The sequence below is a fragment of the Aquarana catesbeiana genome, linkage group LG06 (assembly GCF_042186555.1).
Source record: "Aquarana catesbeiana isolate 2022-GZ linkage group LG06, ASM4218655v1, whole genome shotgun sequence".
Lineage (NCBI taxonomy): Eukaryota > Metazoa > Chordata > Amphibia > Anura > Ranidae > Aquarana > Aquarana catesbeiana.
Window position 1 is genome coordinate 288,726,503 of NC_133329.1, and position 18,501 is coordinate 288,745,003.

Genomic DNA, 18,501 nt, shown 5'->3' on the forward strand with positions numbered 1-18,501 from the left:
AACTCCACCAGCAAAGGGGGGAATTAGAGGGGTAGAATTTAGCTATTTGGTATGGGGTTAGGTACCAGTGAGACATTATCTTTTGCGCTAGATTCGAGTAATGGATGCAAAGAGAGACACTATAAGTGTATTTGTAAGATGTAAATCATTGTGAGGTCATATAGAATTGGTAGAGATCTGCCTCCCACATCAGAATAGTGTTAGTTTTAACCACTTCGTGCCCAGGCCAATTCTGACATTTCTCTCCTACATGTAAAATTCATCATTTTTTTGCTAGAAAATTACATAGAACCCCCAAACATTATATATATTTTTTTAGCAAAGACCCTAGAGAATACAATGGCGGTCATTGCAACTTTTTATCTTGTGCGGTATTTGCGCAGCAATTTTTCGAACGCTTTTTAAAAAAAAAAAAAACATGCTTTAAAAAAAAAACAAAACATTAAAGTTAGCCCAGTTTTTTTGCATAATGGGAAAGATGAAGTTACGCCAAGTAAATAGATATCTAACATGTCTAGGGCTAGAATTATTTCTCTCACTCTAACGTTCGCGGCAATACCTCACATGTGTGGTTTGAACACAGTTTTCATATGTGGGCGGGACTTACGTATGCGTTCGCTTCTGCGTGCGAGCACACAGGGACAGGGGCACTTTAATTTTTTTTTTATTATTATTTATTGTTAATTTGACTTTTATTTTTTTAGTTTGACATTTAAAAAAAATTTTGATCACTTTTATTCCTATTACAAGGAATGTAAACATCCCTTGTAATAGGAATATGGCACGATTGGTCCTTTTTACAGTGAGATATGGGGTCAATAAGACCTCACCTCTAGGCTGGGAAGCCTAAAATAAAAAAAAAAATTAAAAAAAGATCACCACTTCCCAGCCGAATTGGCGCCATTTTTTTGAATGCAGAGGGCGGGCTTGACATCATAACATCGCACCCGGCATCCGAACGAACGTTTTTTTTTTTCATTTTTTACTTTTTCTCCTTACTACAGTAAACAAAAATAAAAAGACAGCTATTATTAAATGCCACCAAAAAAAAGCTCTATCTGTCTCCAAAAAAAATGATATAAAATTCATTTGGTTACAGCACTGCATGACAGAGTCATTTTCTGTTAAACCATCACAGCACCTGAACACTGAAAAAATACCTAGTAATGAAGAGGTTTATAGAGACTGGTATGGAAGTGGCCAATAAGTGTAGGCATATTTCATTTAGCTGTATGCTACAGAAAGCCGGTTATAAAATGAAAGAGAGAGAAGCTATGATTGGTTGCTTTGGCTTTCACCTACACTTTTCTTTTTCCAGTATGTATAAGGCCCATTGTATTGTTCTAACTGCATTTGAACTTTAAATTCTTAAATCTGTCTTGGCCTAAACGGTGATTCAGATTTTGGATTTGTGACTAAGGAACTTAATTCAACTCCAGCTGAGTGCTAATCAATGAGGATCAAATAAACGAATATTTTAGCTGTAGCATTTCCTTGCTTCTCTATCAAAGCAGCAGCTGTTTCTGCTAATATTATGTGTTTTTATCATTTTTTTCAGTCAAGCTCTGATTCCGTCCTCGACCCACATCAGCTGCAGGCATTCAATGAACTCTGCCGTCTTTATAAAGGAACCTCACGGGTACAGTAACAAGTCTCTTTACTCTGCTTAAGAGAGCTTTTCTGATTGTTCAAAAGTGTTAGGATTAGAATTGCTATAAACTATTCTCTTATTTTTTAAGTGAATCTAAAAATGTTTTTTAAACTTTTAAATTAAAATGTATGTTTTAAATTTTTTTTTTTTTTTTTATCCTTTACTGCTTATTAGAGTCACTTAGGGTTTGCTTCATTCTAAGTGGAACCTACTGATCAGACCAGTGTGGGCAAAGCACAGGTTCTCTTTAACTTCTATTGCAGCTTGCATTTAACTAGCCTTAAAACTGTCCTCTTACCCCTCCTAGCACCAATGCTAACTAACCTGTGTAATACAGGTTTGCATGTACTACCTATTTTCAGGCTGCTCCGGTCTGGTCATGTGATCTCCCCTGTGTCAGCCAGCATGGTTTCAGAGGAGAGGAGGGAACACTGACAATGAATGGGCAATTGAAGCCTGTGGGTGTCATCTCTGCTCCATGCTTTACTATCGGTTGTCAAAGCGTTCTCTCCTCTCCCCTGCAGCCGCCACTGGCTGACACATGGGAGGTCACGTGACTGGAGCAGGCTAAAAATAGGTAAATATGTGCATCTTTCTTACACAGGTTAGTTAGCATAGATGTTAAGAGGGGACAGTTTTAAGGCTAGTTAGGTGTAAGCCGTATTTCCACTTTAATCTGCAATAGAAGATAAAGAGAACCTGTGCTTTGCCCACACTGGTCAAATCAGGAGGTTTGCCTTAATTTTAGCATTCTCCACCAGCATATACTGTACATAATTTGTTTTCACTTCCCATCACCACTCCGTTCAGCTGCTGGCAGCAAGGTGAAGGCCTGTGTACGCCACCAGTTGCATTAGTTGAAACCTTTACAAAAAGATGCGATTTCCCCTTGTGTGACATCAGCGATTTGCCAAGTGCTTGCCCATTACTGACACATGAAGTGAGTTACATGCTCCTCCATAACCAGGAGGTACCTCCCACCACCAAAAGGAGAAGTGTACCTGAAGTGTAATCCCAAGAACAAAGTAGAATATATTGCATCTTACCAGTCTTGGATATGATGGCTGCATTCATTTTCTTTTATCAGGCTTTTTTCCCATATGCTTGCCTGGTGATCCTGCCAATAACACACTTCATGTCCTAAAGTGATGACGTTGTATTTAGGGAGAAGAAATGCCATACTAGGATAGGACTACACAACACTCCCTCTTCCTTCTCCATAATGTGGGGGGAGGGGAAGTGTTCTGTAGTCCCCAGAAATAGCTGGGAAAATAAGAATTTGGCAGAGGGAGAGAGGATATAAAGTTATCAGCCCATAAGCTTTTCAGCAGCATTAGCAGGTATTTCTTTGCACTTATCAAACAGATATAACCAAATGTTTTCATGTAACATACCAAAAGAGATTGTATTTTGTTGCTTTCAATTAGCCACTAGGCAAAAGTGCTGAAGCTCTAAAGTAATCTTTTACATGTACTTGTACCTGTAGCCACTTATATCTACAGTTTGCTAAGCAGATGCTCACTCGTGTGGCTGTACATGGTAAGCATCTCTAGGCATCCCCTCCATTTTACATTTGGATAATTGACTTGTTTAATAACCATTCCTGACTATCACACCCTGAATGGTTCATCTGGTGGTCGTATTTATGGGCAGTTTTATGAGTTTCTGTGAGCTGCAAAGTCTCATTTCACACAATCTATGAGCTTTATTCAAATTTGATCCATGTTAGTAATGGTACTAACACATCTGTTTTTGCTTCATTATGTTTGGCCAAACATTTAGGCTGTGGGTACTTTATTTTTTAGGGATGATTTTAACCCACAGTCCAGCATCCACAAGCTGCATTAAATTCATTCTCAATTTTTTGTAAAAGAAGAATATAGGAAGTAAAATGCTGTTTCTTAATCATACAGTACAGGACCCAGGATCCTAAGTCTTACACCGTGGTGTATGTGCAGCTAAACTTAGATGATTGGATACTGGCAAAAGGAAGAAAAGCTGCAGGAACGTTCCCTATGTAACGCCTCCCACTCCCAGCTAGCATCAATTTTTTTTGCTAGTGTCTTTAGGTGATGGACTCTATTAAGAGAATCTTACCACTTACCTTGAGAGGTTTTTTCTAAGATTATTCTTTTAGGATTCCCGACTGCAGAAAGAGCCATTGTGGCTCTTTTTGCAACTTTTGGTTCAGTTGGCTACTCAGTTGAGCCTTGGGGAGACCATACCCAGGCCCTGCATCAGTGGAATGTTGCTTCAGACACTGGATTCTGTGTGTGTTCATTTTTACATGTGATGCCTTGCCTTTATTTAGCTGCAGGGTTATATACAGGCCCAGGGCTGTCATCTGCCGGGAGCTGAACCCTATCCCTGAAGACTCCTTTGCGGTATGCCCAGGATGGGGTCTCAACCCTTGTATTTTGGTATCTTGGTCGGAGTGTGAACACATCTACCATGTAAAGTGCAGGGCTTAGACCCTTTAACTCTTCCCCATTGTGCTGTCACTGCTGTGATCAGATTTAGCACATGGTACTTCTATCTATCTCTACATGTCCCTAATACCCTCTGTTTGGACAGTTGCGTCCAGTCTGATTCTCTCAGTTCCTCTAAGCCTTGCTCCCACTTGGCTATGGTGAAATTTTCTGCCACAGTGTCTGAATTCATAAGCAGAATTTTGATCCTTTAGAAGCCTTTGATAACTGGGGTCACAGGTGAACCCTTTTAGTCTCCCATCCTGTGTCGATCTCTGACTTTGCCATAGCTTCAGATATACTGCCTGTAGAGGAGGTAAATGAGGAAGATCCCCACTCGACTTCTGAGGAATTTGATCAGGATGAGTCACCTTTGCCTGAGGATTCATCCAAACTTAAGAATATCATGGTTACCTCTATTAACCCTGTACATCCTTGGTCAGAGTTAGAACACACTGCATCTGGTCACCCCAAGGTCTCCCACAATTACCCAAGCCAGCAAAGACATCTCCTGTTCACTTACTCTTAGAGCCCATGCTTTATGATGACTGACCTGACCCTGAATACCTTTCCTCAGCGACGAGAGCTTCATGAAAAAATGGACAGTTCCTGCAGTGGACCCTGTCATTATGAAAATGCATACGGCCGATGAAAAGGATAATCCCGTGTTTAAAGACTGAGTGGATAAAAGGTTAGAGACCTTCTTTAAGACTCTTTTTTTACCATGACAGGCTCCACCATGCAACTTTCAGTTGCTCCTATGGCTGTTTGACAGACCCTTGCTCTCTAGACTGAGTGCATTGTCTGAGACCTTCGCTCCATCCTAATAGATCCTTCCATATACCAACTGGAGCTTTACCTGTGAGCTTGCACTACTGCATGAATGGCATAGTGTCTATGCTCTGTCAGATCTCCAGGATAAGCCCATTCTCTGTCCATATGAGAATTTTTTGGTTTGAATGCTGGTCAGCAGAACTCCAGTGCACAAAAAGCCTAGAGCCACCTGCCCTTTGAAGGAGAATGCCTGTTTGGTCCTTCCTTGGACAAGTATATTAGGTAGATTACAAGGGGTAAGTGTTTTCTCCTCACCCATAAAAAGAAGGCATGTTCTGCCACTGGTAAACCATCTACTCCAGAAGTTAGGAAAAGTTCCTTTTGTCCCCCTCAGGCCTCCAGCTCCAAGCCAAAGTCTGGAATAAATTTTCGTGGGAAGACTTAGTACTTCAAGCCAGCCAAATCTGGCTACAATCCTCTACCCAATGAAGGAGCATCTCCACTTGTCAGAGTGGGGAGACATCTATCAGCCTTCTGGTCCCCTGGTTCTCTAGAGATGTCTGGGTCTGGACTCTATAATCTTTATGTAAAAAAAATAAGGGCGAGAGAGCGCCACTGTCCGAGTGTAGCATATATGGCAAAAAACGGGTTAGAAACTCTATGGAAAGTCCAGCAGGGGGGCGCTCATGGGTTATCGGGATGATCTCCTTCTAAAGAATTTATCCTCCCTATCCCTGTCAGACAGTGGTGAGTGGACAGTGAAAACTCTGCAGAGCTTTGGTTGGATCCTTTACCCTGCTTTTGCATCATGCGATTCCTCGCAACCAAAAACCTGTTCTTTATTGGCTTTTTAGTATCAGGCATCTGTTTATCAGATTTTCAAGGCTTCAACCTGGTCTTCTATTTACACGTTTGTTAAGTTTTACGTGATGGATGTTCAGGCCTCCTCTGATGCCAGTTTTAGACTAAAGTTGCTACAAGATACTGAGTTCTGTTGAGCATTTCCTGACCTGTATGTTACCTGAGCCTGTTGGCATTTACTTGCTGTGTTGCCTGCCCCTCTGTTGGTCTGCTTTTTTGCCAATGTCCAATCACCTGAAGACACTAGCATATATAACCTATGGTTTAAAACTAAAAATCCTAGGTCCTGTACTATACTCCAAGAATGGAATTTTACTGGTAAGTTAACCCTTTGTTCCAGGCTTAAGTAAAGTTGTGCAAAGTATCAAAGTAATAAAAGAGAATGTTAAAGTGGTTCTAAAGTCAAAAGTTTTTTTTACCTTCTTGCATTCTTTGCATTAAGGTAAAAAAAAAAAAAAAAAAACCTTCTACTAGCTGTTTCTCCCCATCCCTTTCCCTAAACACTTACCTGATTCTCTATAAATGCAGCGCTGTGCCCAGCTGCAGGTCTTCTCTCCCCTCCTGTTCTCACAGGCTTCACTGAAAGACAAGTGGGCCATTGGTTCCTGCTGCTGTCAGTCAAATCCTGTGAGGAGAGAGAGCGAGAGGCGTGACCAAGCGACACTGTGTGTGAATATGGATGCACACAGTCCGGCTTGGGAGCCATCACTGCACCATCACATACTTCCTCCACTATCCATTATTGCGCATTTCACTACTCACCACCACTTTCCCCCCTACATTACTGCACGAATGGGGTGAATATGAAAATGTGCATTGGTGCAGTAATGGCGAGAGGGGAAAGTGGCGGTGAGTAGTGAAATGCACAATGTTGGCTAGTGGGGGAAGTGTGTGTTGGTGCAGTGATGGCTCCCAAGCCAGACTGTGTGCATCCATATTCATACACAGTGTGGCTCGGTCACGCCTCTCGCTCTCTCCTCACTTTTGCTAGTATAGTCTAAAAAAAATGGAACAAAACTATAGCTTGATGTATACTGTATATAACAAAACAAAGCTGGTATCTGCCATGTTTCAAAGGCAAGAGTAATCTAAAGGATTAAATTTTCCTCCCTTGTGTCCTGTGTTGTAAATTCTGAAGAACTCTCCCACAGTTTATTTGCTACCCTCAGCTGCTCCATCCCAGTGACATTGTCAGAACTAAAATAAGTATATCAGTAGAAGTCTATGGGCCACATATTGCAATGCAAATAATACAGAACATTGTATGTAAACCACACCGATAGCTGAGACTTCACTACTGCTTTCTTAGTGAAGAGAACAAGGATGTGAATGTATGTGTAACTTGCATAACTACTCTTACCTTCCCAAGCACTGCTCCATCGATGAGCTCTTATTATCATCCTGTAATTTTAGTGATTCATTCACTGCATGTCTTTTCTTTTTAATTTTTCTTGCAGCTGGCTTTATTGACAGAACTATGTCGTTCTCAGAGCCCAGAAAAATCCTTATCATATCATCCATCCTATGGGGGTGTTGCATCAAGCAGTGTTTTTCAGAATGAGAACTTCCAGTTACATCTGGCACCCCCTCCAATCATTGATGATTAATTCTAAAAACGGAAATCTCATCTTTACTTCATCTGAACAAGGGCCGTCCACTTCAGAACATCTCATCCACCTATGTTACCCTATGACACAGCTGTTTATATATTTAAATTGTCAGACTGTACTTGTTTAAAATAAACACTAATACACTCCTACGTTTTTCATTAGTTGCATCTTATACTTATTTATTCACCATTTTAATATAGCATTGACATATGATAGACTGCTTTACTGAGTACATACAGGACCTAGCATCAGTCAGCTCTGCGGTAATGCATGGAGTACCATATACCTTTACTGGATGTGCATCTGCATTGCCATTCATTCAATTTGAAATGGCCTCACAATGCACCTACAACACAGCTTAATGCATGTTGGGTGTAGCGTGCTGCAGTGAAAAAGATGCAGGAATGATTTTTTTTCTCCATTGGGGGCATTCAAAATGAATAAAATAAAGTGGGTGCAATGCATGCATAAATGCAAAACAGTATAAAGCAAATGGGCCCTTACAGATTTCATGTGGAATAAATACGTTTTTTAAGTGCAACAAATTCATCAGGTGTGACAAATTACATGACGCCAAAACTGACAGATTCAGAATGACCATACAGGTTTTAGTTCAATGAAAAATAATGTATTGGCTCACAAGACACAAGGGCTAAATTCAATAGTTGGTAGCTCAATATTCCAATTATTTTGGTAGATCTTAGCTTAATAATAGCATGCAATGCCAAGCTGCAGTTTCCAAAGCGAGCAAAAAACTTTCTTATAGTAAGAGTGGTGTAGATTGCAGAGAGAGAGAGATATTTTGCCCCTGTACAAGTCATTACTAAGACCTCATCTGGAATATGCAGTTCAATTTTGGCCCCCCACTCGGCTCCATAGCAGTAACTGGCGGAAGTGACGTCAAACGTCACTTCCGCCCAATGCTCTTAAAGGAGAATTATTTTTTGTTTTATTTTTCAAATGACTTTTTTTTTTTTTTTATTGCATTTTAGTGTAAATATAAGATCTGAGGTCTTTTTGACCCCAGATCTCATATTTAAGAGGTCCTGTCATGCTTTTTTTCTATTAGGGGATGTTTACATTCCTTGTAATAGGAATAAAAGTTACCCAAAAATTATTTTTTAAAAGGACAGTGTCAAAATAAAGTTACATATAAATAAGAAAAACATTTTTTAGAGCGCCCTGTCCCGACAAGCTTACGCGTAGAAGCGAACGCATACATGAGTAGCACCCACATATAATAACGGTGTTTAAACCACAAATGTGAGGTATCGCCACAATCGTTAGAGTGACAGCAATAATTCTAGCCCTAGATCTCCTCTGTAACTCAAAACTGGTAACCTGTAGAACTTTTTAAACGTTGCCTATGGAGATTTTTACTGTTGTCTTATATTTTAATTAAAAAAAGTGTATTTTTTCCCAAAAAAGTGTGCTTGTAAGACCGCTACGCAAATACGGTGAGACAGAAAGTATTACAACAACTGCCATTTTATTCTCTGGGGTGTTAGAAAAAAATATATATAATGTTTGAAGGTTCTAAGTAGTTTTAATGATTTCAGAGTCTGAAAAATAGGCCCAGTGGTTAAGGGGGGATATGATCGACATGTATAAATACTTAAGGGGTCCATATAGTGAACTTGGTGTTGAGTTATTCACTTTAATGTCATCACAGAGGACAAGGGGAGCTGTGAAAATGTGAAATAGACTCCTCCCTCAAGAGCTGGTTCTGGCCAGCTCAGTAGATTGATTTAAAAAAGGCCTGGCTTCTTTCCTAAATGTACATAATATAACTGGATACTAACATTTATAGGTAACGTTGATCCAGGGAATATCGTATTGCCAAATACCAATTGGTTTAACCACTTGCTTACTGGGCACTTAAACCCCCCTCCTGCCCAGACCAATTTTCAGCTTTCAGTGCTCTCACACTTTGAATGACAATTACTCAGTCATACAACACTGTACCCAAATGATTTTTTGTCTTTTTTTTTTCATACAAATAGAACTTTTATTTGGTGGTATTTGATCACCTCTGGGTTTTTTATTTTTTGCGCTATAAATGAAAAAAAATTTTGAAAAAAAATGCTTTTTTCTTCGTTTCTGTGATAAAATTTCGCAAATTAGCAATTTTTCTTCATAAATGTTGGCCATAATTTATACTGCTACATATCTTTGGTAAAAAATAACCCAAATTAGTAGATATTATTTGGTCTGTGTGAAATTTATAGAGTCTACAAGCTATGGTGCAAATCATAAAAAAATGATCACATCTGATGTACTAAGGCCCATCTAAATTCTTGAGACCCTAACAAGCCAGGAAAGTACAAATGCCCTCCAAATGACCCCTTTTTGGAAAGTAGACATTCCAGGGTAATTAGTAAGAGGCATGGTGAGTTATTTGAAGTTGTCATTTTGTACCACAATTTTTTGCAAATTAAGATTTTATTTTATTTTTTATATTTTTTTCAGAAAATTGTCATTGTAATAGCTTATTTCTCTCACATGGAATGTGCATACCACAAATGACACCCCAAAATACATTCAGCTACTCCTCCTGAGTATTACAATAGCACATGTGTGGGACTTTTTCACTAACTGGCCACATACAGAGGCACAACCTGTGGTTTTAGTAGCACAGTTGTCCACATGAGGATAGCACTGGTCCAGGCAGCAGGCAGGGACATGGTCAGCAACAGCAAACACAATTTTTCTGGCAGCAGGCAGGAATACTGTCCATAGTCAGTACAGGCAGCAGGCAGGGATACTGTCCATATACAGCCCAGGGTCAGTGCAGGCAGAGATTGTCAGCAGTGCCAAAATATTGGCCTTGGTAGTAGGCAGGAACATGGTCCATGTGCTGTGGTCAGTGCGACAAACAGAGGCATGACGGCAGTAAGTCCTACAGGCAGCAGGCAGAAGTAGGGCCTCGTTCAGGACAGAATGGGGACAGGGGTAGAGGCTTCTCCCACCCAAATCTCTTTGAAGCCTCCGAGTCTCCAGACCCTAATCTAGGAATGAGAAAACAAAGAAAATTGTTTTCTTCATCCAGAAAAACTATTCTGGAGCCCCTCACATATGTGAGACCCCTGTGTTGAATCCCACTAGTCCAGTTGCAGGGTACAAGATCAGTCCAAGAGGCATGGTCAAACAGTTCAAGGTCAGTTCCAGATCAGGCAGAGGTATGTACAGAATCGTTAGGCAGAAGCATGGTCGAATAACAGTCCAGGGTCAGTTCCAGATCAGGCAGCGGTATGTACCAAATCGGCAGGCAGAAGCGTGGTCGAATAACAAGCCAGGGTCAGTTACAGAGCAGGCAGTGGCATGAGGGGTGTGAAGGCAGGAACTGAGGATTACTTTTACCATACTTCACTAATAATTTAGTGAAGTATGGTAACGGCGGAAACATTCACCTATGCAGAGGCCTGGTTGGGAAGGACATTGTGCACAATAATAAGATGTGTCTCTTCTGACTCCTGCTCTGGTACACACCTTACATCTTTTTTGACGTCTTTGGCCCATTGGTTTGGGAAGGAGTTTATCTGGAAAGTGGCGTTCGGAGAGTTGACTAACAACATCTGATTGGATGTTTTCTGGTGGACCGTTCGGGAATATAAGGGCAGTGTAAATTTTCTCCTGGTAGCCAAGGAAGGGTTGGGGGTTTTGGGTGGAGTTGCAGTAAATGATATAGGAATTGAATATGGCCAATTGAAAAAATAAATTGCTACTTTTTTGTACCAATGGTATGTCCGTCTTGTGGTAAGGTATGGTTCCAACATTTGATCGTTGAAGTCGACTCCCCCCATAAACAAATTGTATTCATGGATGCATGTTGGTTTTTGGATGGGGCCATTCCTTCTGGGGATTTCCACATAGGTGTTATTGTGGATGGAAGACAACATGTACACATTCCTTCTGTCCCTCCACTTCACTGCCAGAATCTCCTTGTTACGCAGACTTGCCGTTTCTCCTTTTCTCAACTTCTTATTAACAAGACTTTGAGGAAAGCCCTTCCGATTCTTTTTTACCGTGCCACATGCTGGCATCTTCTTCCGGTGAAGGTTGTGGAACAGGGGCAGAGATGTGTAGAAGTTGTCTACATACTGGTGGTAGCCTTTCTCCAGTAGGGGGTATATGAGGTCCCAAACGACTTTTCCACTGGTTCCCAAGTAGTCTGGGCAATTAGGGGGCTGCAGCTGGGTGTCCCTCCCTTCGTACACTATGAAGGCATATGTGTACCCTGTGGCTCGGTCACATAATTTGTACACCTTCACCCCATAGCGGGCCCTTTTGCTGGGGATAAATTGCTTTTAAGCCTGCCGCTAAATTTAACAAAGGACTCATCCACACATATGTGTTGGCCGGGGATGAACAGCTGGGGGAATACTTCAGAAAAATAATTTAATATTGGCCGAATTTTGTAAAGCCTGTCATAATTTGGGTCATTTCAGGGAGGGCACTGGGTATGGTCACTGAAATGTAGGAACCTCATTATCATCAGATACCTGGTTCTGGGCATTACCGCGGAGAAGAGCGGCATGGGGTGGGTTGACCAATAGGAACGTAATTCATTTTTTTGGTGAGTCCCAGATTAAATGTGAGGCCCAAAAAAACCTTGAACTCCTCCACTGTTAGGTCTCTCCACTCGTTGGGACGGGCATAATATGATGTGGGATTTTGCTAAATAAATTGCTGTGCATACAGGTTGCACTGGACCTCAATTGAAGCCAACATGTCCTCCGTAAAAATTAAATTAAAAAAATTAATTCGGGTAAAATTCTCTGTGTCCACCTGGACTCCTGGCTGGGCAGTGAAAGGGGGAACGCTAGCTTCTCCTGAATTAGGAGGAAGCCACAAGGGGTTCTGAAGGGCATAGGGAAGGCTGGCATGGGACCTAACCCTTTGGGGCTGAGGTGACACCCCACTGGTACTTGGCCTTTCTTGCCGAGGTACTGCAGTGCTGGTGGATGGCACTGCAGTGCGGATGGATGGCACTGCGGTGCTAGTGGATGCCACTGCGGTGCTAGTGGATGCCACTGCCTCCTCACCAGAACGCCTTTGTTTGGTGGGCCGAATTTCTTCCTCCTCTGTGTCTGTTAGTGTCCCACTACTGAGGACTGCCTCGTAATTTACGTCAGACTCAGAATCCGAAAGGGAATCTGAAAAAGAGAGCTCCCCGTTGCTCTCGTCGGCCGTAGAAAGAATTTGGTATGCCTCCTCGGCGGAAAAGCTTTTTTTTGGACATGGCTGCTGGTGGTTATGAGATTGCACAGGTGTGTGCTAAGCCAGCACTGATGAGGTGGCACTGATGAGCACAGATGTGCACTGATTGATGGCACAGATGTGCACTGATGAGGCGGCACAGATGGGCACTGATCGCACAGATGGGCACTGATGAGGCGGCACAGATGGGCACTGAGGCAGCACAGATTGATTGCACAGATGTGCACTAATGAGGTGGCACAGGTGGGCACAGATATGCACTGATGTGGCACTGGTGAGGTGTCACAGATGGGCACTGATGAGGCGGCACAGATGGGTACTGATGAGGCGGCACAGATGTGCACTGATTGATTGCACAGGTGTGCACTGATGAGGCGGCACTGATTGGTACAGATGTGCACTGTTGAGGTGGCACAAATGGGCACTGATGAGGCAGCACAGATGGGCACTGATTGCACAGATGTGCACTGATGAGGCGGCACAGATGGGCACTGATTGGTACAGATGGGCACTGATGAGGTGGCACAGATGCGCACTGATTGCAGATGGGTACTGATGGCACAGATGATGCACTGATGGCACAAGTGGGCACTGATGCGCACAGGTGGCACTAGATAGATGTCACTGTGGGCACTGTTGGGCACTTTTTGGGCACAGTTTGTGTTTTATACTCAGAAAATTCACTCACTCACTGTTCATAGAACTCTCTCTCCTCACACGCTGTCTCTGTGTGAGGAGAGAGACGGCAATGAGAGATTATCTCAATTGTTTACATTTGAGATCATCTCTCATTGGAGGCGGTGATCGCGCTGTAAAGGGCCGCTATGATTGGCCATTTACAGCGATCTGTGATTGGCTGTGTCCAAGGGACACGGCCAACACAGATTTTCCCCGAGGCGCGCTCATGAGAGCACGCTGGGAACGAGGAAAGGGGACGACGTCAATAGACGTAGTCCTGGCAATGTAGATCCGCGCTGTTGCCATCATTTGGCAATAGCGCCGATCTGAAGAGGTTAAAGTGGTCTTAAAGCTTGAAGGCTTTTTACCTTTATGCATTCTATACAAGATAAAAAATCTTTAGCATGCAGCTTCCCCCCCAGCCCCTCCAATAGATACCTGAGCCCGATACCAATCCAGGGATGTGCACGAGAGCAGCTGCTGTCCCGGCTCTGACACCTCATTGGCTCGGCAACGTGAGCAATTAGCTCCTGCTGCTGTCAATCAAACCCAGTAAGAAGGGAGCATAGGTGGGGCTGAGCCCTGTTCTGTGTGTCTTATGGAGCGGGGCTCGGGAGTGAGCACACACGAGTGCTCCCATCACAAGAGGCTTGCTATAGGGGCACTTGACGGGGGGGGGGGCAGAGCGCTGGTGGGGGGACTGGAGAAGAGGAGGATTGGGGCTGCTTTCTGCAAAACCATTGCACATGGCAGGTAGGTATAACATTATTATCATCCACATCAAACCACAAATACAGTATTGAGAATGTTAATCAGCTCACTGAATTTATTCTAACACAAAACTACTTCACTTTCAATAATGACATTTATTTTCAGTGTATGGGTACTGCAACAGGAAGTAAACCAATATGCTAACTTAATTATGGCTGCCTAGAGGACAGATTCCTTAACAGCATACAAAAGCCATATAACATACTATCACTAGAATGATGATATTTTCATCATACGGACAAAAGGTGAGGAACATTTTCTTTTAATTTACTAATTGATACTTTTTATCCATCAAATCAAAAAAAAGGCTACTCCTCAAGCACAAATGTCAACTCCTAGATACCACTGTATCCATCAGGGATGACAAGCTGACCAATGCAACTATCTCCACAGTTCCACCTTCCACTCCCAACACACCAAAACAAGCCATCATACACATCCAGGTCACCAGATGCCACCGAACATGCTGACTTAGAAGACAAAAATAAACATCTCAGAATATTAACAGACTCCGTTCCATAGGAAAGGTTACAAGAGAAAAACCATCAATACAAGCATAAACATGGCTTTGAAAATCCAAAGAATAAAAAAAAATAGCCGTGTACCTCTGGTAACCACATAAAATCCCTCACTAGAAAGATATTCAAAGATTTGCAATCTCTCATAACAGAGGATGAAGCTCCAAAATAAATATTCCAACAACCCCCAATGCTAGCTTTTAGGAAAGCACCTGTTGTCAGACACAAATTAATCAGCAGTGGATACCAGTGGCGGCTGGTGAAGTTTTAGGATGGGGGGGCGCCAGACCCCGTGCTTCCTTTTTGACCCCTCCCACTTGGTGAAAATGGGTGTGGTTTCAGCGAAATAGTGGGCGTGGCTCTAAGGTGGTGTGGTTAGCGTCTGAGATGAACGAGGGATGGAGGGAGAGGGAGAGAGGGACAGCAGGCCTAGATCCTACACAACAATAGAAATGTGTATTCTACAAAGTTTAACAATCAGCAGATAAAGATACTCCAAACACCTGGTGTTAGCGCTTCAATCATCCCGGCACCATGGTTGTTATAGTGTCAGGATGATTGAAGCGCATTATTACTATTATTACATTGTAATATAAAATTAAATCGTTCAACTCACCATAATGCAGAATCAGTGGGAGCCCCGAGTGTGTCACTAGCCACGTCGCCTACAACCAGATGCCATCAGGTGTCCCCAGCAGTCCCTCCTTACATGCATCCTGTGTCACATAAAAAGCAGCCTCTGTCACATAAAATGCAGCCTCTGTCCCCCCAAATGCAGCCTCTGTCTCCCCAAATGCAGCCTCTGTCTCCCCCCCAAATGCAGCCTCTGCCCCCCCCCAAATGCAGCCTCTGCCCCCCCCAATGCATCCTCTCCCCCCCCCCAAATGCAGCATGCCTGTGTCCCATTACATGCAGCATGCCTGTGTCCCATTACATGCAGCACGCCTGTGTCCCATTAAATGCAGCCTCTGTTCCCATTAAATGCAGCCTCTGTTCTCCAAAATGCAGCCTCTGTCCCCCCCAAATGCAGCATGTCTGTGTCCCATTAAATGCAGCCTCTGTCCCCCCCCAAATGCAGCATGCCTGTGTCACATTAAATGCAGCCTCTGTTCCCCCAAATGCAGCATGCCTCTGCCCCCCCCCAAATGCAGCCTCTGCCCCCCCCAAATGCAGCATGCCTGTGTCCCATTAAATGCAGCCTCTGTTCCCCCAAATGCAGCCTCTGTCCCCCCCAAATGCAGCCTCTGTCCCCCCCAAATGCAGCATGCCTGTGTCCCATTAAATGCAGCCTCTGTTCCCCCAAATGCAGCCTCTGTCCCCCCCAAATGCAGCCTCTGTCCCCCCCCAAAATGCAGCCTCTGTTCCGCCCCCAAAATGCAGCCTCTGTTCCCCCCAAATGCAGCCTCTGTCCCCCCCCAAATGCAGCCTCTGTCCCCCCCCAAATGCAGCATGCCTGTGTCACATTAAATGCAGCCTCTGTTCCCCCAAATGCAGCATGCCTCTGCCCCCCCCCCAAATGCAGCATGCCTGTGTCCCATTAAATGCAGCCTCTGTTCCCCCAAATGCAGCCTCTGTCCCCCCCAAATGCAGCCTCTGTCCCCCCCAAATGCAGCATGCCTGTGTCCCATTAAATGCAGCCTCTGTTCCCCCAAATGCAGCCTCTGTCCCCCCCAAATGCAGCCTCTGTCCCCCCCCAAAATGCAGCCTCTGTTCCGCCCCCAAAATGCAGCCTCTGTTCCCCCCAAATGCAGCCTCTGTCCCCCCCCAAAATGCAGCCTCTGTTCCGCCCCCAAAATGCAGCCTCTGTTCCGCCCCCAAAATGCAGCCTCTGTCCCCCCCCCCAAATGCAGCCTCTGGCCCCCCCCAAAATGCAGCCTCTGTCCCCCCCCCAAAATGCAGCCTCTGTCCCCCCCAAAATGCAGCCTCTGTCCCCTCCCAAAATGCAGCCTCTGTCCCCCCCCAAAATGCAGCCTCTGCCCCCCCAAATACAGCCTCTGTCCCCTTACATCAGAGTTGCCATCAGTGTCCCCCCACAGCATGTGTCCCCATCAGAGCCCCCCACAGCAGGTGTCCCCCACAGCAGGGTGTCTCCATCAGAGTCCCCCCACAGCAGGTGTCCCCATCAAAGTCCCCCCACAGCAGGTGTCCCCCATCAGAGTCCCCCATCAGAGCCCCCCACCAGAGCCCCCCACAGCAGGTGTCCCCTATCAAAGCCCCCCACAGCAGGTGTCCCCTATCAAAGCCCCCCACAGCAGGTGTCCCCTATCAAAGCCCCCCACAGCAGGTGTCCCCCATCAGAGCCCCCCACAGCAGGTGTCCCCCATCAGAGTCCCCCCACAGCAGGTGTCCCCCATCAGAGTCCCCCCACAGCAGGTGTCCCCCATCAGAGCCCCCTACAGCAGGTATTCTCCATCAGAGCCCCCCACAGCAGGTGTCCCCCACAGCAGGTGTCTCAATCAGAGTCCCCCCACAGCAAGTGTCCCCATCAGAGCCCCCAACAGCAGGTGTCCCCATCAGAGCCCCCCAACAGCAGGTGTCCCCATCAGAGCCCCCCAACAGCAGGTGTCCCCATCAGAGTCCCCCAACAGCAGGTGTCCCCATCAGAGTCCCCCTACAGCAGGTGTCCCCATCAGAGCCCCCCACAGCAGGTGTCCCCCACAGCAGGGTGTCTCCATCAGAGTCCCCCCACAGCAAGTGTCCCCATCAGAGTCCCCCATCAGAGTCCCCCATCAGAGCCCCCCACCAGAGCCCCCCACAGCAGGTGTCCCCTATTAAAGCCCCCCACAGCAGGTGTCCCCCATCAGAGCCCCCCACAGCAGGTGTCCCCCATCAGAGCCCCCCACAGCAGGTGTCCCCCATCAGAGTCCCCCCACAGCAGGTGTCCCCCATCAGAGCCCCCTACAGCAGGTGTTCCCCATCAGAGCCCCCCACAGCAGGTGTCCCCCACAGCAGGTGTCTCAATCAGAATCCCCCCACAGCAGGTGTCCCCATCAGAGTCCCCCCAAAATAGGAGTCGCCCATCAGAGCCCCCCACAGCAGGTGTCCCCCATCAGAGCCCCCCAACAGCAGGTGTCCCCATCAGAGTCCCCCCACAGCAGGTGTCCCTATCAGAGTCCCCCCACAGCAGGTGTCCCCCATCAGAACCCCCCACAGCAGGTGTCCCCATCAGAGCTCCCCCACAGCAGGTGTCCCCCATCAGACCCCCCCCACAGCAGGTGTCCCCCATCAGAGCCCCCCACAGCAGGTGTCCCCCATCAGAGCCCCTCACAGCAGGTGTCCCCCATCAGAGCCCCCCACAGCAGGTGTCCCCCATCAGAGCCCCCCACAGCATGTGTCCCCCATCAGAGCCCCCCCACAGCAGTTGTCCCCATCAGAGTCCCCCCACAGCAGGTGTCCCCATCAGAGCCCCCCCACAGCAGTTGTCCCCATCAGAGCCCCCCCCACAGCAGGTGTCCCCCCCATTCTCCACACAGCGGTACTTACCTTGGGTCTCCTGCGGTGTCCTCCTCCTCACACTGGCACCAGCATTCTTCCTGTTTCCTCTCTTGGGCGCAATGAGAGAGAGAAGCAGGAAGTGACATCTGACTCAGGGCAGATGTCAATCAAATCTGAAGTGCCAAGTAGCTTCCGCCCGGCGCCTGTAGTATGTATTGCTATGGCCGAGCGGAAGCTACTCGGCGCATCAGAAAACGCCACAAGGCAGGCTAAACGCCCGCAAATGCAGCGCCACGTCTGAAATCTCGTGATTGCATAGACGTGGCGCTTCCTATAAGTGCACTGTGTCCGGCGTCGCACTGTGTCCGGCGTCCGAACACAGTGCACTTAAGGACCTTTTTTATCCTTTTTTTTTTTTTTTTGCTGCCTGGAGGGGGGTGGGGGCGGCGCCCAGGCGCCCCCTATGGACGGGCCGCCACTGGTGGATACTTGGTGGATTTTGAAGTTGAAAATAA

General features: G+C 45.6%; 1 protein-coding gene across 2 annotated transcripts in view; it reads left to right on the plus strand.

Moving 5' to 3' along the window:
* VPS8 (VPS8 subunit of CORVET complex) overlaps positions 1 to 7,513 on the plus strand; it is a 388,855-nt gene extending 381,342 nt beyond the window's left edge. For both annotated transcript variants that reach the window (XM_073633432.1, XM_073633433.1), the window contains 2 exons: positions 1,559 to 1,639; positions 7,212 to 7,513. In XM_073633432.1, coding sequence (XP_073489533.1) covers positions 1,559 to 1,639; positions 7,212 to 7,361 — 231 coding nt within the window. In that variant the 3' untranslated portion in view covers positions 7,362 to 7,513. The remainder of the gene's footprint in view (positions 1 to 1,558; positions 1,640 to 7,211) is intronic.
* Positions 7,514 to 18,501: the final 10,988 nt, after the last annotated feature.